The following is an 18,936-nucleotide window of genomic DNA, read 5'->3' as shown; positions in this document are numbered from 1 at the left end:
TCTCACATTACAGAGCCCCGTATCGTTTTACTTATAGTAGCCTTGGAAACGGTGGTCCCAGCTCTCTTCAGGTCATTGACCAACTCCTCCCGTGTAGTCCTGGGCTGATTCTTCCCCTTCCTTAGCATCATCGATACCCCACCAGGTGAGATCTTGCGAGGGGCCCCAGTCCGAGGGACATTGACAGTCATCATTAGCGTCTTCCATTTTCTGACAATTGCTCCAACAGTTGTTCTTTTCTCACCAAGCTGCTTGGCAATTGCCCCGTAGCCACTTCCAGCTTTGTGAAGGTCTACAGTTTTGTCTCTTGTGTCTTTTGACAGCTCTTTGGTTTTGCCCATGTTGGTAGTTAGACTTCTGACTGATTGTGTGTGTGTGTGTGTGTGTGTGTGTGGGGGGGGGCACAGGTGCCTTTATGCAGGCTAACCACCTCAAACAGGTGCCACTAATTTAGAATCATGAGCAGAGTGGAGTTGGACTATTTAAAAGCAGAACAGCAGGTCTTTGCTGGTCAGAAATCTATCTGATAATCAAGTGATCAAATACTTATTTGTCACAGTAATATACAAATAAATTGTTTAATAAAATCGTACAACGTGATTTCTGAATGTTTCTTCAGATTCTGTCTCTCACTGTGGAAATGCACCTATGATGAAAATTTTAGACCCTTCCATGTTTTCTAAGAGGGAGAACTTGCTAAATCACAGGGCGATCAAATACTTATTGACCTCACTGTATCTTTAGTCATGTGGTTTTTGTTAACAAGCTTTGGTTCATGACATAATGATCTGCCTGGTGAATACAGACCAAACGCAAGGTTCAGGACTCAAACCTAGCGTTCCACGGGCCCAGACAAGCCCAAAACCTGCAGCACGTGACTATACCTTTATGTTTCAATAGCAGTTGTATGCCTCCAGCACCCAGAGTTTGTTTCAGCCCTGTGGGAGTCAGACCACAGAGGAACTTAAAAACCTCCCCCTGATTCTCAGACTGTTTCAGGTTTGGCTTAAGTTCCTGAACATAGACGGCAATATTTTAATGTACATTTGACTGCAATGCACTTCCTCCTACCTCTGCTGTACTTCTGTGTACAAAGCAGCGAGCTGATTATTTTAAAGCAAACAGAACAAACAATTACATAAATCAAACAGTAACAATAATCGCTCCATGATTGGGATTTGTGCCACTCCAAATGCAGGTATTTCTGAATGCAGAATTTGCAGGACTGACTGTTAAATGTAATCTTAAACCCATCCAGTTTATTTTTTTAAAAGGCGAAATATGAACCAATTAACTGAAACTCTTCTCTTTCAGTATAAACCAATAAAGTGTGCTCATAAATTAAATCTGCTATTAAGAATAAAATAAAAACTTACTAAATAAACGGTTTAATCTGAGACCATGATAACGTGAGGCAGCAGGCACAGGTCTACTTCCTGTTCTGTGATGTGGAACAATCAGACTAGTTAGCCCACAGACCTAAGCCTTGACTTTGTGTTGGGTTAGCACGCTGTCTCAGAAGCCATCTGTTAGTTTATTTCCTTGAAGATAGGAGAATGTGACTTTGTGACCCCACAAGCTATCACTCAGGGTGGGTTTGTCTCATGTCAGTTTCACACCTGACCAAAGGCTGCAGGGAACTATGACTGACACTGTGGGGACCTTCAGGTATTTTTTTTACTCTAAAGATATTTGTCTGTAAAACCTTTTCAGACGATGCAGCAGGGTTTCAGCTGGCCTGCTGTCTTAATTCAGACGTTCCAACAACAGAACATTCCATGGGGGGGGGCAGTCACAGATGAGCTTTCTTAGAAAAACACACGCTTATGCTTAGGATTAGACAAAAGATAAGCAGTCGGTGCAAATTTATTGAGTCTAGAAACTGTCAACAGTGGCGCAAAACAAACTCAGATAAAGAGGTTTTTGCACACAAGCAATGCTCCTGTCTGACTGATCGCCTTCCGGCAGGGAGAAGGCACAAGTTCCACAGATCCCGCAGGAACATTTCCCAAACATCACTTACCCTGTCTTTGTCGTCGGCCACGTCACAGAGCACGTCATCCAAGTCCAGGATGCCGCCATCGCCGTGCTCCAGTCGGTGGACTTGGAGCCAGTAATTAGAATCCTACAAAAGGACATTAAAATGAGGTTTTAAGTGAAATTGACATTAACTAGACATTCATCATGAATCACCACAGGATGTTCAATAAAACTTTCATTATATACCAGTCATTGGAGCAAAATTCACTTGATGGATTTACAGCAGTCCTTTGCTATATTGCAGTTCACCTCTGACTGTTATGCAGGTCTTTTTCAGTATAATTTTACATGCCTTTATTTATCTTTTTAACAGTGCGTTGTGTTCAGCATCCTGATTGGTTGTTGACACCATCAATCAATCTCCTTCATGCCATGTCTCCTGTAAAGAATGCGTTCAGTTTGCCACATTTAGACAAATCTTCATCCCCATCAGATCGTTGTTTTCATTCTAGAATATTGGACTTTTTTTCTACCAGGCTTTAAATTATGAGAGTTTAAACAAGACAGAAAAATGTGAAAAAGTTCACATCTGTCTAGGAAAAGAGGAATTTTACAGCCTTTAACATCTTTGATACTGTTTTGGTGATTTCACCTATTTTCAGGTTTTCAGAACATAACTTCTGCTTAAATGAGGGAACACGTACCACAAAGGCAGGAAGATCAGTCTGGATTACATAAAGAGGTTAGTAGGTTACACAATGACAGTGGCTGGTCAGTACAGTTTTTACCAGGTCATTACCAGGATATACATCTAGCTGAAGCAAAACTGCAAGAATCCAACTTTTATAAATTCAGAGTAATAATACACCAGCAAAATGTGGATTTGTGTTCCAGCTGTGTTTAGACAGTCCATCCATCCATCTTGTTAACGCGCCGCATCACTTTCAGGGCCACAGAGTTGCCGGAGGCTGTCTCAGCTTCTATTGGGCAAAGGTGGGGTACACCCTGCACAAGTCACCAGTCTGTCGCAAAGCAACAATTACACACACATTCTGTGAGCCAGAGCACTGTGTTTATGCACACTGGCTTTCATCTGCATGCTCCAGCTCAACGCTTAGAACCTCAAATCCACTTCTGCCAGCAAACTGTGGCGTGCCAACACTTCCGCTATAGTAGTTTCCAAACAGAAAAACAGAGAAAAAGAAAAAAAAAAGGCTAAATCTGGGAAGCGGTCTGTGTTTCTGCAACTATTGGTAAACATCAGATTGTACTTTAAATATCAGCAAAAGTATAAATCTATTGTATTTATGAGATTATGAACCTCTAAAATGTGGATAAAACAGTCATATTCAGCTCCCAGGATCCTCTGCTCCAGTGGCGGCTGCATTCCTGAGTGGGAAGTTGTTCCTTCAGCCTGGCCCTGCTGTCTGCCTGGCCTTAGCTTGTGAAAGCCTCTGGTTCCCCCCTTAGTTTGATTCTGGTTGTGTCCTTTTGTTACATTTCCTCTTGTGGTCTTTGTTTGCATTTTGAGTCATCTTGAGTTTTACCTCTCTGTCCTAATTGTATAGCTACAAAGCCTGAGAATTTAAGTTATATTGTCATTTATTCCCCCCTTTGGTGTCTTGTTGGTTATTTCCCTTTAGTTCCCTTTGATTTATTTATGTGTCACCGAATAAACGGCTGTGTGGCCAACCTTAACCCCACCCAGTTATCTTCATTTTCTTTTTGTTGCACATTTCTCCCTCCTCTCTGAAGAGGGACGTAACAATGCAACATGGCTTCATGTTGCCATTTCTCAACACTCCTATGCGCCGATTTAGAGCAAACTTGTTTCATGAAACAAAAACAGTCATACAGTCTCTGACATTTTTTAACAGCCTGAAATCCTCAAACCACAAAGAAAATCTGTCACAGACGTCATCAAAAGAGCTGAAGAGAATAAAAAAAGAGCACTTCTGGCCTCTGTCCCTTTTCACATCGGCTGTCAGCCTGTCGCTGTGGAAGTTGGCCCTTGTGACAGATGTCATCCTGTAGACTCACTGAGGGACGCTTAGTGTGAAAAACACCATTTACACTCCAGAGTTCCAGACATGTCAAAGTGGCTAAACGTCTCAAAAACGTAAGTAATAAAATACTTACATGAGCAGGAGAGGCTGATTGCATTTCAGCGCAGATTGCCTTTGAAACCAGTGATAAAATCCTTTAACATGCCTGCTAAAGGGGCAACTTTTTACTGAAAGCAACACTTGGACCTAAACGTGAGTTCTGAGCTGCCGCTCCAGCATGAACAGAAGTTGAGCTTCTGAAAAACTCTGCAGAAAAACTGAAATGACAGAGAAAAGCAGGAAGTAGCCCAACAGTCATCAGATGTGGATCAGCCAGAAAGACAATGCACAGAAATAAAGGCACGCGGGCGGCTAAAGCTGACACAAGAACAGGCAGACGGCTGGTTCCAGTTGTGGCAGGTTTATTAGCTCAGCTAAAAGTCCACAAAGCTAAATCAGGGTCAGGCAGGCAGGAGTCAATAGCAGGCATGAGATCTTCAGAGGAGAGACGGTGTAGTCAGGATCCAGGCGAGAGTTGGGGCAGGCGGCAGGCAAACAGGGTCAGGAGACAGAAGATCAGATCCAGATAGAACAGAAGGCAGAGTGGCACAAACGATCCTTGGCACTGAGTGAGGCTCAGTCCAGTACTTAAGCAGACTGGGATTGATTTGGCAAATGAGAGACAGGTGTGGAGCACACAGAAACTTTACGCTGGGGCTGCTGGGAGATGAAATACTTTCATTACTCTGGAGACTGCTGCTGCAGGTGACCAGAGAGGGAGACAGAGCTCTGAATTCTGATGATACAATTATTAAAACAGGGTTATTTTTGGTTGTTTTTGTAATAAATATCTGTTTTGGTTCGTAAAGCAAAGAAAGTGATGCACCCCACTTTAACCATAAGTTTCTCTGGAGATATTAGATAAATAGGAAAATGACCTATTAACACCTTCTCCTGCATGTGAACACACCATATGCAGATTGGACGCCAGTGACAGGTCATTGGGGTTTGTCTTATGAAGAATCCCAGTAGCAATCCTCTTACTACTTACAGCCTGCTTAAAGAAAAAGACTGGAATAGGGAGTGGTCTATAAAAAAATAAAATAAAAACACTAGCCATGTTTAACAAACAAGTCCATACAATCTATGTGAATTAATTTAGGACTATATGAAAAGGGTGTTTTTAATAAGTTCTTGTGGCTTTTTCTGATGATGGAGGACATAAAATAAGAAAATTATGCTTAAAATTGCATTTCTGGGCATTTCTTTATAAATTTGTTTTAAAATCAGGAGGTAATGGTCCCGCCCACAACTCAGCGGCAAATCTCTGACGCCGCTCTGTAGTATGGAATTACACATCTGCCATAAATTGAAGGGCCGTAAAGACAACTAAGCGGGCATATTTAGGAACTGAGTGAGTGAACCTTGCAACCTTGCTGGAGCAATCCTAACTGAACAGTGATCTTGCGCGGTCAATTCCTTTTTTGCGCGCTCATCTGGATTTACGCTCAGTGTTAAGGGGGCGTTTTTGTCACTTGTGGGGCAGGAACCCTTCTGGTTGATCTGATTGGCCGAAATTTGCACGTTATATCGGCGAGGCAGAGGGGCGGGACTGTCATTTCTCAGAGCAGGGGGGGTTAACAGGCAGCTCTTTAGCTGCATGCGCTCTCTGCCTTTTATCATATTTTCTATATACAGTACTTTCACAACCATAAGGCGAAAGTCTTACATTTTCTCCTAAATGTACAGAGCGGCCCTAATGTGTTGTTGTGTGACTTCGGTAAAGAGGACCTAGGAGAAAACAGCATGATGACGGTACGGAGAAAGTTGAGGACGTGAAAGAAGACACCACCACCCCCAACTTCGTTTTGGAAACCCTTGAAATGCAAAGAGACACGATTATGAGGCACAGTTTAAACTGCAAGCTATCAGCTACGCGGAGGAACACGGGAATAGAGCAGCTGCAGTTCGGTTAAATTAGATCTTCACAGATTCGGACTTCCTGCTTCAACAACTCTTCTGATAACCTTTCAAATGTGTCAGCAAGTATCTCTATCCTTTTGTATTAACACAGAGAGTGAACCACAAATGCATTTCTGAAGAAAAAAGATTGTTTTTATTGCCTTTTAATCAGAATTGTTCGTTTCAAGCTGTGAATGCAAACAGAGCAGCGAGCCGGCTGCTAAGGGACCGTCAACAAAGTGTAAACTCTGTGAAACACCATTCTGTAAAAATCAGTCTTCTTCCACTTTCGGCTTCTCCCATCAGGGGTCGCCACAGCGAACGAGTCGCATGGTAGATTTGGCAATGTTTTACGCCGGATGCCCTTCCTGACGCAACCTTCTCAAACCGGGCTTGGAACCGGCAGAGGTAGAGAAGGGAACAGGGAGCAGCCCGGAGTCAAACCCTGGTTTCACGAACGGAAGGCGCCGCAAACCAGCACGAGCTAAACCATTCTGTAAAAATCAGTAAACTTTTAAAAAGCGAATACATGTCTATATTTATATGAACTGGTAATGAAGACTCGTCAGCATAGTCATGCTACATTATTATTATTATACTAAATTTAGTTAGAAAGTCAACCACTGTTTTATGCTTATAGTTTTTAAAGTTTAATAGAGATATGAATCATAACATAAATGCGCAATAGCTCTGAAGATACTAAAGCTTCTGTCACCAAACCTCCTGTACTGACTAATCATGACCTTATTGTCCTACTGCAATAAAGATTATGTCATAATTCACATTTTTTATTGTTAGGAATTTTTCATATTTAAATATTGATCAGATTTGGTCAAAAATGCTCAATAGCGTTGAAGATGCTGTAGTTACTGACACAAAACCTCCTGTAGTGACTAATCATGACCTTATTTTCCTACTTCAATAAAGATTATGTAAAAAGAATTCTAGCATCTTCAGAGCTATTGAGGATTTTTGACCAAATCTGATCCATTTGTAAATCTGAAAAATTCCTAAAAAGTGAACTATTGACATATTCTTTATTTTAGTATCACAATAAGGTCATGTCAAGTTACTGATAACTTTACTCATGATTCATATCTATTAAAATTTGAAAAAGTATATGCAACAAGATAAAATAAAGATGGACTTTCCTACAAAATATGTATTGTAACAAGAATATGCATTACCATAATTTTATGAATTTTTGTGAGGTTATTGATTTTTACACAGAGGTGTTTCACAGTTCACAGAGGTTGCACTTTGTTGACGGTCCCTTGGCAGCCGGCTGCTGCATGTCTGCATTCACAGTTTGAAGCGAACAATTCTGATTAAAAGACAAAAAAAAAATCTTTTTTCTTCAGAAATGCATTTGTGGTTCACTCTCTGTGTTAATACAAAAGGATTGAGATACTTGCTGACACATTTGAACGTTGATCAGAAGAGTTATTGAAGCAGGAAGTCTGAATCTGTGAAGATCTTTCTACTTATCGAACCTCAGCTGCCAGAGAATTTAAAATAATGAATCCATGGTTCGCAAGTGGAAAACCAACTCCGACAAGACAAGAAGATGCAGCAGCAGCTGAGTTTCCACGGAAAAGGAGGTCTCCTGTGTTGGAAGATCGACTCGAGGCTCAGCGCAGCAACTTCCAGCAGATGACACTGGAAAGCTGTCCACCCCCCCCCCTTTTACCGGGACGCAGCGCAGGCGAGTTACGCCACACTTTGGGACTGCAGGACTTAAACTTGGCCTGAGGTGTCTGCTTTCACTGTTCTTTGGAGCCGCAGGGCAAAGAGACGGACGCTGATGATGAGGAAAGGGAAGCCGGCGTGTTTGATAGAAATGTAGCCCAGCTGTTTCAGATACAGAAGATGAGGACTTTGATGGATTTTAAATGCTGATTGATGACTGAAGAAATAAATCACAACCAACTCAGTTTTGCGCTCGCTGCTTTTTTAAAACACACACCAGCATGCACGTTTCACCGGTATGTGTGTTAACGTTAAATACAGAAAAAACACTCAGAACTGAAACGGCGCATTTTAATCCAGTGCTGTTCTACTGTAAGGAGAGGAGGGGGTTATGGGAAATAACATGGCTTTAATTGTATGTTTGTGTGTCCGGCAGGTCAGTGTGTGGTGTGCCTCTTTGACTATCACAGTTAGAAATGTCGTCTCTTTGTGTCAAACTTGTTCCCCCCGGGGGCGACAGTGGCTCAGGTGGTTGAGCGGGTCGTCCAATGACCAAAGGGTTGGCAGTTCGATCCCCGCTCCCACCAGCCAAAAATGTTGTTGTGTCCTTGGGCAAGACACTTCACCCTCCCTGCCTCCAGTGTGGCTCCACTGGTGTGTGAATGTGTATGAATGATCCCGGTGATGGTCAGAGGGGCCATAGGCGCGAAATGGCAGCCACGCCTCTGTCAGTCTGCCCCAGGGCAGCTGTGGCTACAACCGTAGCTTACCGTCACCAAGTATGGATGAGGAGTGAATGAATAATGGACACACTGTAAGCGCTTTGAGTGTCTTGAAAAGCGCAGATAAATCCAATCCATTATTATTATTATTATTGCCCCCCCCCCCCCCCCCTTAGAGGCATTCATAGAAAAAAAAGCAGATGTAAATTGGATTAAAACATTAACCAACGACCCAAAACCAAGATAAGAAAGTGCAGCGGGTGTTTTTGTGCTGTAAGTTTTTCTCATGTGAAAATCACTGAATTTGTTACCGTTTTAATGCTTTTAATCCATGTTACAACCGCCGTTCCTTTTCTATTAAAGCCCCAAAATGAAAGTTCCGCCCCGCTGCTTGACATGCAAATTTTAGGCAATCAGATCAACCAGAAAGGTTCCTGCCTCAAGTGACAAAAACGCCCCCTTAACACTGAGCGTAAATCCAGGTGAGGGCGCAAAGGAGAACTGACCGAGCAGGATCACTGTTCAAGTTAGGATTTCAGCCGTTCAGTTGTAAAATATGGGGTCGCTTGGTTAGAATTGAGCCAGCATGGTTTTAAGGTTCACTCACTCAGTTCCTAAATACGCCCGCTTAGTTGTCTCTACGCCCTTTCAATTTATGGCAGAGATGTAATTCCATACTCTGTAGAAACTATGTTCTGGAAAACTACACAGGTTTTTTTTATTTAGGCTAAAAACAGCATAATCATAATTAAAAAACCACTGGGAAGCTTTGACAGTTGATCAAAAACTGATCAGAGTGGGACATAAAATACCAAAAGTCTGGTTTGATGTAATTTTTTTTATGTGGATTAGTGTATTATTTATGATTAAACTGCAGACATTTTTTATTTAACTCCATTTATGGTCTGAATTATGTGTTAAATGTTTAAAATGCGCACAAACAGAAAAAAATGTCTTTCCACTGACAGGTGACGTCCTCACCTGTCCACTGCAGTCTATCTGGGCTTGTTGAAACATCTGACATGTCAAGCTTCCGGCCTGTTGGCCATGTTTGGAAAGCTTTGGATTCTTTCCTGCAATGATATTTTATCTGCATCAGGATGTTGTGTCAATAACAGTGTGCAGACAGGATTTCTTCTTTAGACTTTGGATCTTGTTATTTTCTTACCACAAACATTCTATATAGGGTTTTATTTTAATAATCTGTTTTGGGTGGCAATCAGGCTTATGGAATCACTTTGTGTAGCTAATTTGGTATAAAAAGCACTGTACGAATAAAGCTGATCAGTCGATTGAAGATAAGCTGCACTGCAAAGCTGCAAAACAGGTGGGAACGGCCTTGAGGCGCTGGCCACATACGTCCTGAGGCCTCTATGCCACCTTCTGGGATGAAAAAAATGAATGAAAAGCTCTAAAATGCCAGTTTAAGTTGCTTTTGTCTAGCGAACCTCTGAAGACAATCTTCTGAATGTATTTTGTTGATGTCAGAGTATGGCAAAGCATCCTAAGACCAGACAAGGGGAGGCCACATCAAAAGAACACTTTCTGTTGAAACTGGGTGTTATTTTCTGAAGAGATCCACAAAAAGGCGACGCTTGAAAATAGAAAGGAAGTCATAAATCCGGGTAATTTCTGTCAGTACCAGAGGCTGGTGAAGGAGTAGTCTCTAACTGCTTTCATGCCACAAACTGCTTTAATGTAAGACAATAGTTTAGCGGACTTGCCTGTACGAGGCTGATGGGGGCATCTGAATTTGGGGTATTTTGCCTTGTTTCATTTAACTATTGAGGGTTAAGGCCCGTACACACTGGGACGAATATTCGCCACGTTTTTTGTGTTCACACCCAGGCGATTTTCACTGACGGTGAGCCGAGCGAACATGCAATTTCATTCCCTGACATTAGATGGCGCTTAATGTAAACAGAAATACTCCTGTACACAAGGTGGCGCTGCGCAACTTTACGCTTCTTAAAGTCGCTTTTCACTCAGAAGAAGAGAGCAAGTATTTACGCGCTTGTCAGAATCATACAAAGAAAACATGAATATTTCAAGCAACAGTAGCTCCAACTGGTGCTTGGTTCAGGGATATTTTAGAATGTCCGTCATTATTTCTTCGCGGCAGTGTAGACGCTACTCGGCGTCTATCTTCTTCTCTGGTATGAGTGCTCAGCAAGGCAGTTTTGTGTTTGAGCGCCCCCAAGTTGTGTTTTACTGTAACTTCAGAGGCTCCAGACACGTGTGCAAAAGCGCCATTCTCATTGGTCGAATAGATTTCGACGCGACGCGTCAAAAAAACAAAACGAACCCGAGGCGTTTTTATTTTTTGACGCTTTGACGTGTGGCGTTTTTTCGCGTCGGTGTGCACACTCTCATTGGTGCCCTTTGTTTAGTCACGAGGCGTTAAACGTCGGCGAAAATCGCGCGCGAAATTAGTCCCGGTGTGAACGGGCCTTAAGGTTTATTTTTATTCTCTGTAAAATGTCTGCAGCTGCTTTAAGCTTTATTTTTAAACTAGAGTTCCCGTAAGAAACTTAAAAATGTGATATAGATTTTCCCATTAACCCATAACTAAGTAGAAACTAAAAAATCAGACACCATCTTCAGCCTCGTCAGACTTTTAAGGTGCGATGGATAAATACAAACAAAAAAAGTCACTAAAACTGGTATTTTCTTAATAAAATAATAAACATGAATCCCCTGTTTAAGCAACTTTAATAGCAACCTGGTAATTTTAGACAGCCGACTCCTAAATAATATGCATTATTATTGTCAGATGTCAGAGCTATGTCTCTCCCTCTGGTCACTGGTGGGAACCATCTCCAGAGGTCTGTATACACTTCATCTCCTAGCAGCCCTAGTGCCCAGTTTTTGGATGCCACACACCTGATTTTCATTTGCAATCACTCACAGTATCAAATCAAATCAAATCAACCTTTATTTATATAGCACTTTTCCAACACATGTCACTCAAAGTGCTTTGCATAAAATATAATCAGCATTCTTAAGCAGTGCATAGAGCAGGGGTGTCAAACATACGGCCTGCGGGCCGTATCCAGCCCGCCAGATGGTTCAATCCCGCCCAGTCATGAAGAGTAAAAATTATAAAAATGTTTAACAAAAACAAACACGTTTCTAGTCCATTCCTGTGGCAAGTTATGATTTTTTAAAGAAATAACCGAAATGCGCAATTCCGCCACTAGGGGGAGCAAAGGGTGAGCAAAAAAGTGGAAACAGCATATCTTTGCACCTGCCAAAAGTGAAACCTAATGGCTCTGTGTCTGAATAAGATGTAGTTTAATTCCCCGCAAGCCCCACTGCTGTTACATTGTTATAAGAATGGTCAGTAGTGACACACTAATGACCAAAATTTTGTCAAAAAGAACAAAAGGATTGAAGTAAAGTGCAGAGCTTTCCAGGAAAAATGGACAAAGTTTTATTTGTTTACGGAGTTGAATGTAAAACCTGCGTGCTTGTTATGTCATCAACAGGTGGCAGTGCTCAAAGAATATAACATTCAGCAACACTATGAGACAATGAGGAAAGTTTCACCATTTGCAGTTAAGAAAAGAGAGGATATACCAACTAAAAGGTGGACTGAAAAACAACCGTCTGCATTTACTGCAGCGTGACGTCAGTGATGGAGCAGTGACAGACACCTGATTGCAGACAAGTTGGAGCAAACATCCAAACCATTTTCAGATGCTGAACCTATTGAAAAATGCTGAAGGCTGCAGAAGTCTTGTTCCCAAAAAGCAGCCTGTCAAGGATTATGATTACAGATCCAACATCTCTGAGGAGACTTGGGCGCCATATTAAGGAATCCAGTCATTTATTGTATTTTCAGTCACTATTAATTAAAGCACAAATACAGATATTGCACAACTGTGCATATTTATTAGAGGTGCTGAAGAGATCGTCATAGAAGAGTTTCTTGAGTTGATGGACATAACAACAGCTGATGACAGTCAGCTCTCTAGTTACTGTGCCAGACTATGTTGGAATGAACTGGTCATGTGATGTCAGTCTGGTAACTGATGGCACCCCATCAAAGGTCAGGAAGAAGTCAGGGGTTGCCACAAAATTCAGGTAGAAACCAGGAAAGATTCTTGGACATTTCATTGTGTTTTGCTCACTTGAATGACAGTAAATATGTTTCTGCACAGGATCTGAATCCTGATATTGATGGCTGGCTGAAGTTTGAGGAGAGAAGGGAGGTAAACTCCAAATTCTTGTTATGTTCACAAATGTTTGCAAGTTTAATTTAGTTTAATTTTTCATTGATTTGCACGTTTACATTTTAGGCATGCGTTTCATTTCTTTTTCCGTAGCCCCTCTTGAGTTTATGATAAGGATTGATTCAGTGTCAGATGTAAAATATTCAGTCTGAATCAAATTAAATAAACCAATTTTTCTAAGTGAAATGCATTTTATTTTACATCCATTGGACTCTGTGAATGAATGTTTAATAATAAGTGATTAGGCTATCATGTTGGCTGAGGCATGTTTTCCAACTGAGTAAAAAACAAACAAAAAAAAACAGTTTTTTGCTTTTATGTTACTGGTCCGGCCCACTTGGGATCAGACGCCTTTAATGCGGCCCCCGAACCAAAATGAGTTCGACACCCCTGGCATAGAGCCTCACTCAGTGCGAAGTATTTTTTGTGCCACGCTACCTTCATTACCAACAGTTATATACTGACCTGACCAGATCTTCTGATTTACTATTTCTGTTTCGTCTTTGACTCAGTCTGCCTGCCGCCTGTCCATTTTCTCGCCCGGATCCTGATTATTCTTATTTCTTCTCTGATGCTCTCATTGACCCCTGCCTGGCTGACCCTGATTTAGATTTGTGGACTTATAACTGAGCTAATGAACCTGCTGCATTTGGAACCAGCCGTCTGCTTGTTTTGTGACAATTATTGTGTTGTGTGGGGACAACTGTCACAATAAATCTTTATTTGGAGTAAAGACTCCTGGTTTTTGTCTGTTAAATGCAGATTTCTTTTATTTTGATGTCTTCTTTTGTTTCCTCACTGGCAATTTTCAGCCAAAATTAACTTTCTATATACATCTGTTTTTTTTTTTGTGAAATTTGCTATCTCTGGGGTTTTAATTTAGCAGTCAGCGCAACCACTTTAAGAAATTAGCGGATGGATTTCCAACACGTGACCGAGCGACTTGACATGCATCACAAATGAGTCGGATTTGGTAGTTTTCCAAAATAAAACTTTCTTCAGAATCAGATTATAGATTAAACATGCTGGGTTTTTTTCTCTGCAGCCCGTAACTGTCCCAAAGATTGTATCGGCCTGTGGATCGGGGGTTAGGGACCACTGAGATAGAGTATGGCAGGGACTGTTTTGAGAGCAGCATCACAAGTTCATCTCATCCTCCCAAACAGTCTCTACCTGCAGAGGTGTCGCAGAGAGGAATAATGACAACACGCTGTTCATGATTGGGTTATTCCACACAACACACTGAAATAAAACCTTAGCAGAGACAGAACAACGTGTGCTTGAGCATAAATTAATGTCTTTTCTTTCATGAATGACAAGGCTTAAACCACAAACCAAGAACTGTTTACTGAGCATTTGATTGAGAAATTCCCCAGAAAATCTTCAAGGGTTTTACTATTTTGTGCTTCTATCCAGTGCTTCTCTGTGCTTCTTTACTTCTTTATGCAAAAACATTTGTAGATAAAATAGATTAATTATCTCTAAACAACATAAGATGAAGGTAACTGATATAGAAACAAAGACTTTGATAATCCTCAGGAGAATCCCCAATTGTTGTTTGAGGTGAAGAGTGGTTCTCAGAACAATGGTAGCCGGGTGCCTCTGCTTCGTTCACACTGCAGGCTGAAACGACCCAATTCTAATTTTTTTTGCCCCTATTCAACCTGTATCTGATCTTTTCATGACAGTCTGAACGACACAGATCTGATCTTTTCAAATGTGACCCAGGCCACTTGGGTATGTGGTCCTGAATCAGATACGTATCCGATCTTTTCAAATGTGACCTCCGTCTGAACGGCCAGGCCACATGAATCCGACCCGTACGTCATCGATACGCTACAAACGTCATCATTCTGCATTGAAGAAGGCGGGAACAAGAAGATAAACAACCATGGCGGACGATGAGACTGCTGAGACCAGTCAGTGGAAGGGAAGAGAGGTCACCAATTGGATTCATATTTGGGGTGACAGCTCTATTCAGGCCAAACTCCAGAGCTCTTATCGCAACGGGGAGGTTTTTGAAAAGATTTGGCCGAGCGTGGTGTTGAACCTTCCCCGCGATGACTTTTTCCCCCTTTATGACCGTGGTCAGAAGCGCGGGGGACCGAAGGCGGATCCTCCTCTGGGGTTCACTTCCCCGTTCGGACCCTCAAATTCTCCAGAATTCTCCAGAGCGGGTTAATAAAGAGTCAATAGCATTTATTCTGGGGGAAAACTTCTTCTATTATCATTCTCCTTCCTCCGTGACACACAACATGAATGCGCGCCCACACTGTCCCCCTCATTCTCTACCTCGCTGCACGTGCTCTCCTCTCTCTTTCACACACACACACACACATGCACGTGCGCGCGGCCCCAGCACATACACATCTCCATTCCACAACAGTGGGTACAGACGATCCTGGCTCCAATGCTTTCTTAAAATGAGAAGATTGTAATTGTGCTGTTTCCTTTGTGAAAATAAATGTAATAATGCAAAAAGAGCTCCGCTGTTGACAATAGTGTTGTTGACATCCATTGTTAAGGTTAGCCACTTCCACAAACAACTAGTGACGTCGTTCACCGTTGAGTACTCTTCTGCGCATGCAGGTCACTTCTGGGTCATTTCACGGTCACACTGGAGATCACAAATGTTCACATTTAATTGGAAATGTGTGAACGTAGCCCATGAAGCCCCCTCAGTCTGATTGATTTGATTTATTCAAGTGTCATGCACTAATGTGCCCAGCCCACACAGGCTTATATGACACTGAAAGACAAAATACATAATACATATAGAAACATGCCCATCACAAAAATCCAATAGCCCCCCTAATCAGAGTCTAACAAAATACTAAGTGTCCATTCTTATTGTCCATGCCCTTGACAAAAATTTGCCAAACAAAAAATGTTATTTTCAAAAAACAAACGTAAAATTTTATCTTCAGATAACCAAAACAAATCAGGACATTTCTTTTCTATCATCGCATACATACAAAGTCTCTGTTTTTCGTACAAAGGCCAATAAAACAAAAAATGAAATTCATCCTCCACCACTTGCAGTTCACAGACCTCAGTCTTTCCTCAGGAACGCCTTTAAAGCGCCCTACTTCCACCTGTAGGGGGAGCACTCCTGCTCTAAGTTGAGCACGTAAGGATCTTTGTCCTCTTTTTAAGTTATATATAACATATGACTCAGCAGAAAATGTGTCCTTAATTTGCAAATAAGTTCGTAATTTTGGTTTTTGAAGCAGTTTCATTTTCCATTCTTTTTCATAATAACCAACTAAAGTTTCCTTAACATTATCTATCTTACATTTCAAACAATTAAAAAATAATGATTGTAGGTTCACAGAATGTTCAACACATCTTTACACCAGGAAAATATGAGCTCTATCCCAATCAAATATTATATGTGCAACTCTCTCTGCAGGTAAAGTCACCAGCCGGTTCCATAATCTGAGAACTTCTGCTCTTTGTTTGATCACACAAGGTTCAGTCTGTCAGTCAGTCTGTAGTGACACACAGCAAAGAGTGTGTACACCAAAGTGTGTGGGTGTGTGTGTGTGTGTGTGTGTGTTGCTGTGTCTTTCTGTGGGCCAAGTTGCTCCAGTAAAAATAGTTCAAGGCAAATTCCTCCTGACAAACTGAAGACAGAGACCCATGGTCCATCATAAACAAGCCTGACGGATGTAGAACACCTCCAGCAGCTCTTCAACATGCCTGGAACTGCCCCATCGCATCTTTGAGAGCAGATAAAAGAAAGGTTTCAACCTCCCATCATGCGTTCCCTCAAGCTTAACTCAGACTATTGTGGCATTAATCTGCTAGGCTCTCATCTAAAGGCTTGCGTAATAATGATGGACAGATCTGGAACTGGATCGGCAAAGTCCTAGCCTCCTGCAGAGCCTTCGTTCAGCCAGTGACCGCGCCTGGCCCACAGGAGAAGTTCGCCACTTTGCTCTGCAAGTATACGTCATTTAACATTCAGATATACAAATAATAAACTAATAAGCAAAAAGTACACACAAAAATTAAGAAAAAAAGTCTAGAAAAACCAAAGCACAAAGATACTGAGGTGAAACATTTGCAGGGCTCCGGTTGTGAGAGCTTGGCCAGCATGTTATATTGAAATCGGTTTTCAAAGGAATAATCCTGATAGAATATTACACAAATATACATTTTCACTTAAAATAAAAGTACACACAGAATTCCGGAAGGATTTTTGAATCAAAGCACTCCTTAGCTGCCCAGCAAAATGATTTCAAACTCAATCTGTTACGGCAACACTTTAAAAAACAACATCCACTCATCCACATCCTGCCTAGAAAGACAAGTGCAAGAGGTGAGAGCACCACCCAAAAGGCATGTCTGTGGAGTCCCTCTTTTCAAAAAGCCTGTCAGAGGAAAGTAATGACAGCGCTGAAAATACAGATGAAGAGGAGGCTGAAGACAGTGAGGAATACTTAGACCTTCTGTGGATATTCTGGGACCTAATGTCCTTTGAGCACATCCACAACAACAACGCAGTTATCGATCATGAGGTAAGCCGTCTGAGTACAGTTCAAAGTGCACGCTCCACCAAATTCTGACCAATTTCCATGGTGATCAATGTCCGTCTTTACATGTGCAGGGCGAGTGGGATGAACACATGGAATGGTTTGTAGAGGAATTGCAGATGGCAAATGAAGTTGACTCAACCTTATCGTCGTCCCTGGAAGACACCTGCCAATCCCCTGATGACTCACCTGGGAACCACCGTGAGCAGTTCAGTGACTCCTCCTCCTTCTCTTCCTCCTCCTCATATACAAACAGTTCATCCCAACACTCTGAAGAAAGTGGAGAATTGGAAAGCACGGACAAAAGTGGAGAAATATCCGACTCGAGTTAAAAGAAGTCTGATAAAAATCTGTGAGTGACACAACAATGAACATGGTTTCTAGGCAAAAGGGAATTGAATTAAAAAAAATTCCTGGTGTTTTGAATTTTCATTCTGAATATAGTCAAGCAAAAAACTGTTACATCCAACAAATCAAAACAGGATTCCTTTAAAAATATCTCCATATTGTATTTGAAACATTAAAAAGATGCCGGATTACAGCAGCGCCATTAAAATGGAGTAAAATTAGGATGTTTCCCCGCTAGCTCCAAAGGACCGGGTAAACCACGAGAAGAATATCAAAACTTTATACACTGCCCAGGTTTCTAAAGTCTTAGTCATAAATGCACTGAAGGGTGGACAGAAGCTGTCTGCAGGCCAAAAATGAGCAAACCTGTAGAGGAAAGGCAGGAAGTATCAAATATTACAAATCATTATCATTGTACAATCAGACATTTTTTTGCCAACTAACCACTCCAGAAAAAAAACAATTTTGAACAACTTGAAACACAAATCCGGCTGCCTTTACCAAATCCTAATTACGTATGCGTAATTCTGTAGCCTTGGTCACAAATCAACAGTATTTTTTAAATCTATCCCAACTTCCTTAAATGTAATAAAAAAACTTTCATCATATTCAAATGGTAAAATTAAGTAGTAAGTAACAGCTCATGATCCTTACAGTCTTTTTGATGTCATCAAACTCTCATTGTGGCTTGTAACCATCCTTAGCATCCAGATCACCTCAGACTTGACAGTCAGCATGGAGCCAAATGGTTCAGATGTCAGAGGCATGTTTTGTCCACGCGGTTTGTCCTTTGTCATACCAAAAGCAACATCATTTGCAGAGAAACAAGCAGCTGGAGTCTGCTGTCTGGCTGTCAGACTCACCGTATGCAGTTTGCTTCATGAGGATTTCCACTCAAATGTCTTCATGAATTTACATTTTCCTGCACTGACTAGCATGAGCTAATTGGCTTAGCTGAGGTTAAATGGTTTATGATGCCTTCAGGTCCTTATTATGACACAACGCATCCTGGAAATGTTTTTTTTTTATGATAGGATATGATCGGTAGTCTCGGCTCTTTTCCAATCGGACAGAGCTTTGGTTCGTTTTGAGATTCCTCAATCTGAATACAATCTGTTCAAGGAGCGGAACAACTGAACCAAAACGACCACCATAGCCGGTGGAGACATGATGTAAACACAGTAGGAATGTAGCAACCGATAAGCCATGGCCAAATGTAAAGCAGCGATTGTCATATTATCAAAGAGGAAAAATGGTCCAACACCTTACTTGTTTGAACATTTATTTTAACACATTGAAAAGCCTTCTTACATGCTTTTCTGTCTCTCATTATGCGGCACGCGCCTGGCACTGCTGTGACGTCACCCTAACAGCAACTTGTTAGTTCCTTAACAGAATTCTCTTTAAAACAATGCCA

At 41.5% G+C, this 18,936-nt stretch overlaps 1 protein-coding gene across 13 annotated transcripts in view; it reads right to left on the bottom strand.

Annotated features, from left to right (window-relative positions):
- The window catches only part of pard3 (par-3 family cell polarity regulator), a 340,861-nt gene that overhangs the window by 266,521 nt on the left and 55,404 nt on the right, over positions 1-18,936 (bottom strand). For all 13 annotated transcript variants that reach the window (XM_011485964.3, XM_020711397.2, XM_011485962.3 and 10 more), the window contains exon 2: positions 2,024-2,125. In XM_011485964.3, the coding sequence (XP_011484266.1) occupies positions 2,024-2,125 (102 nt within the window). The remainder of the gene's footprint in view (positions 1-2,023; positions 2,126-18,936) is intronic.

This window comes from Oryzias latipes, chromosome 17 (assembly GCF_002234675.1).
Source record: "Oryzias latipes chromosome 17, ASM223467v1".
Classification (NCBI taxonomy): domain Eukaryota; kingdom Metazoa; phylum Chordata; class Actinopteri; order Beloniformes; family Adrianichthyidae; genus Oryzias; species Oryzias latipes.
This window is presented reverse-complemented; position numbering and strand designations above follow the sequence as displayed.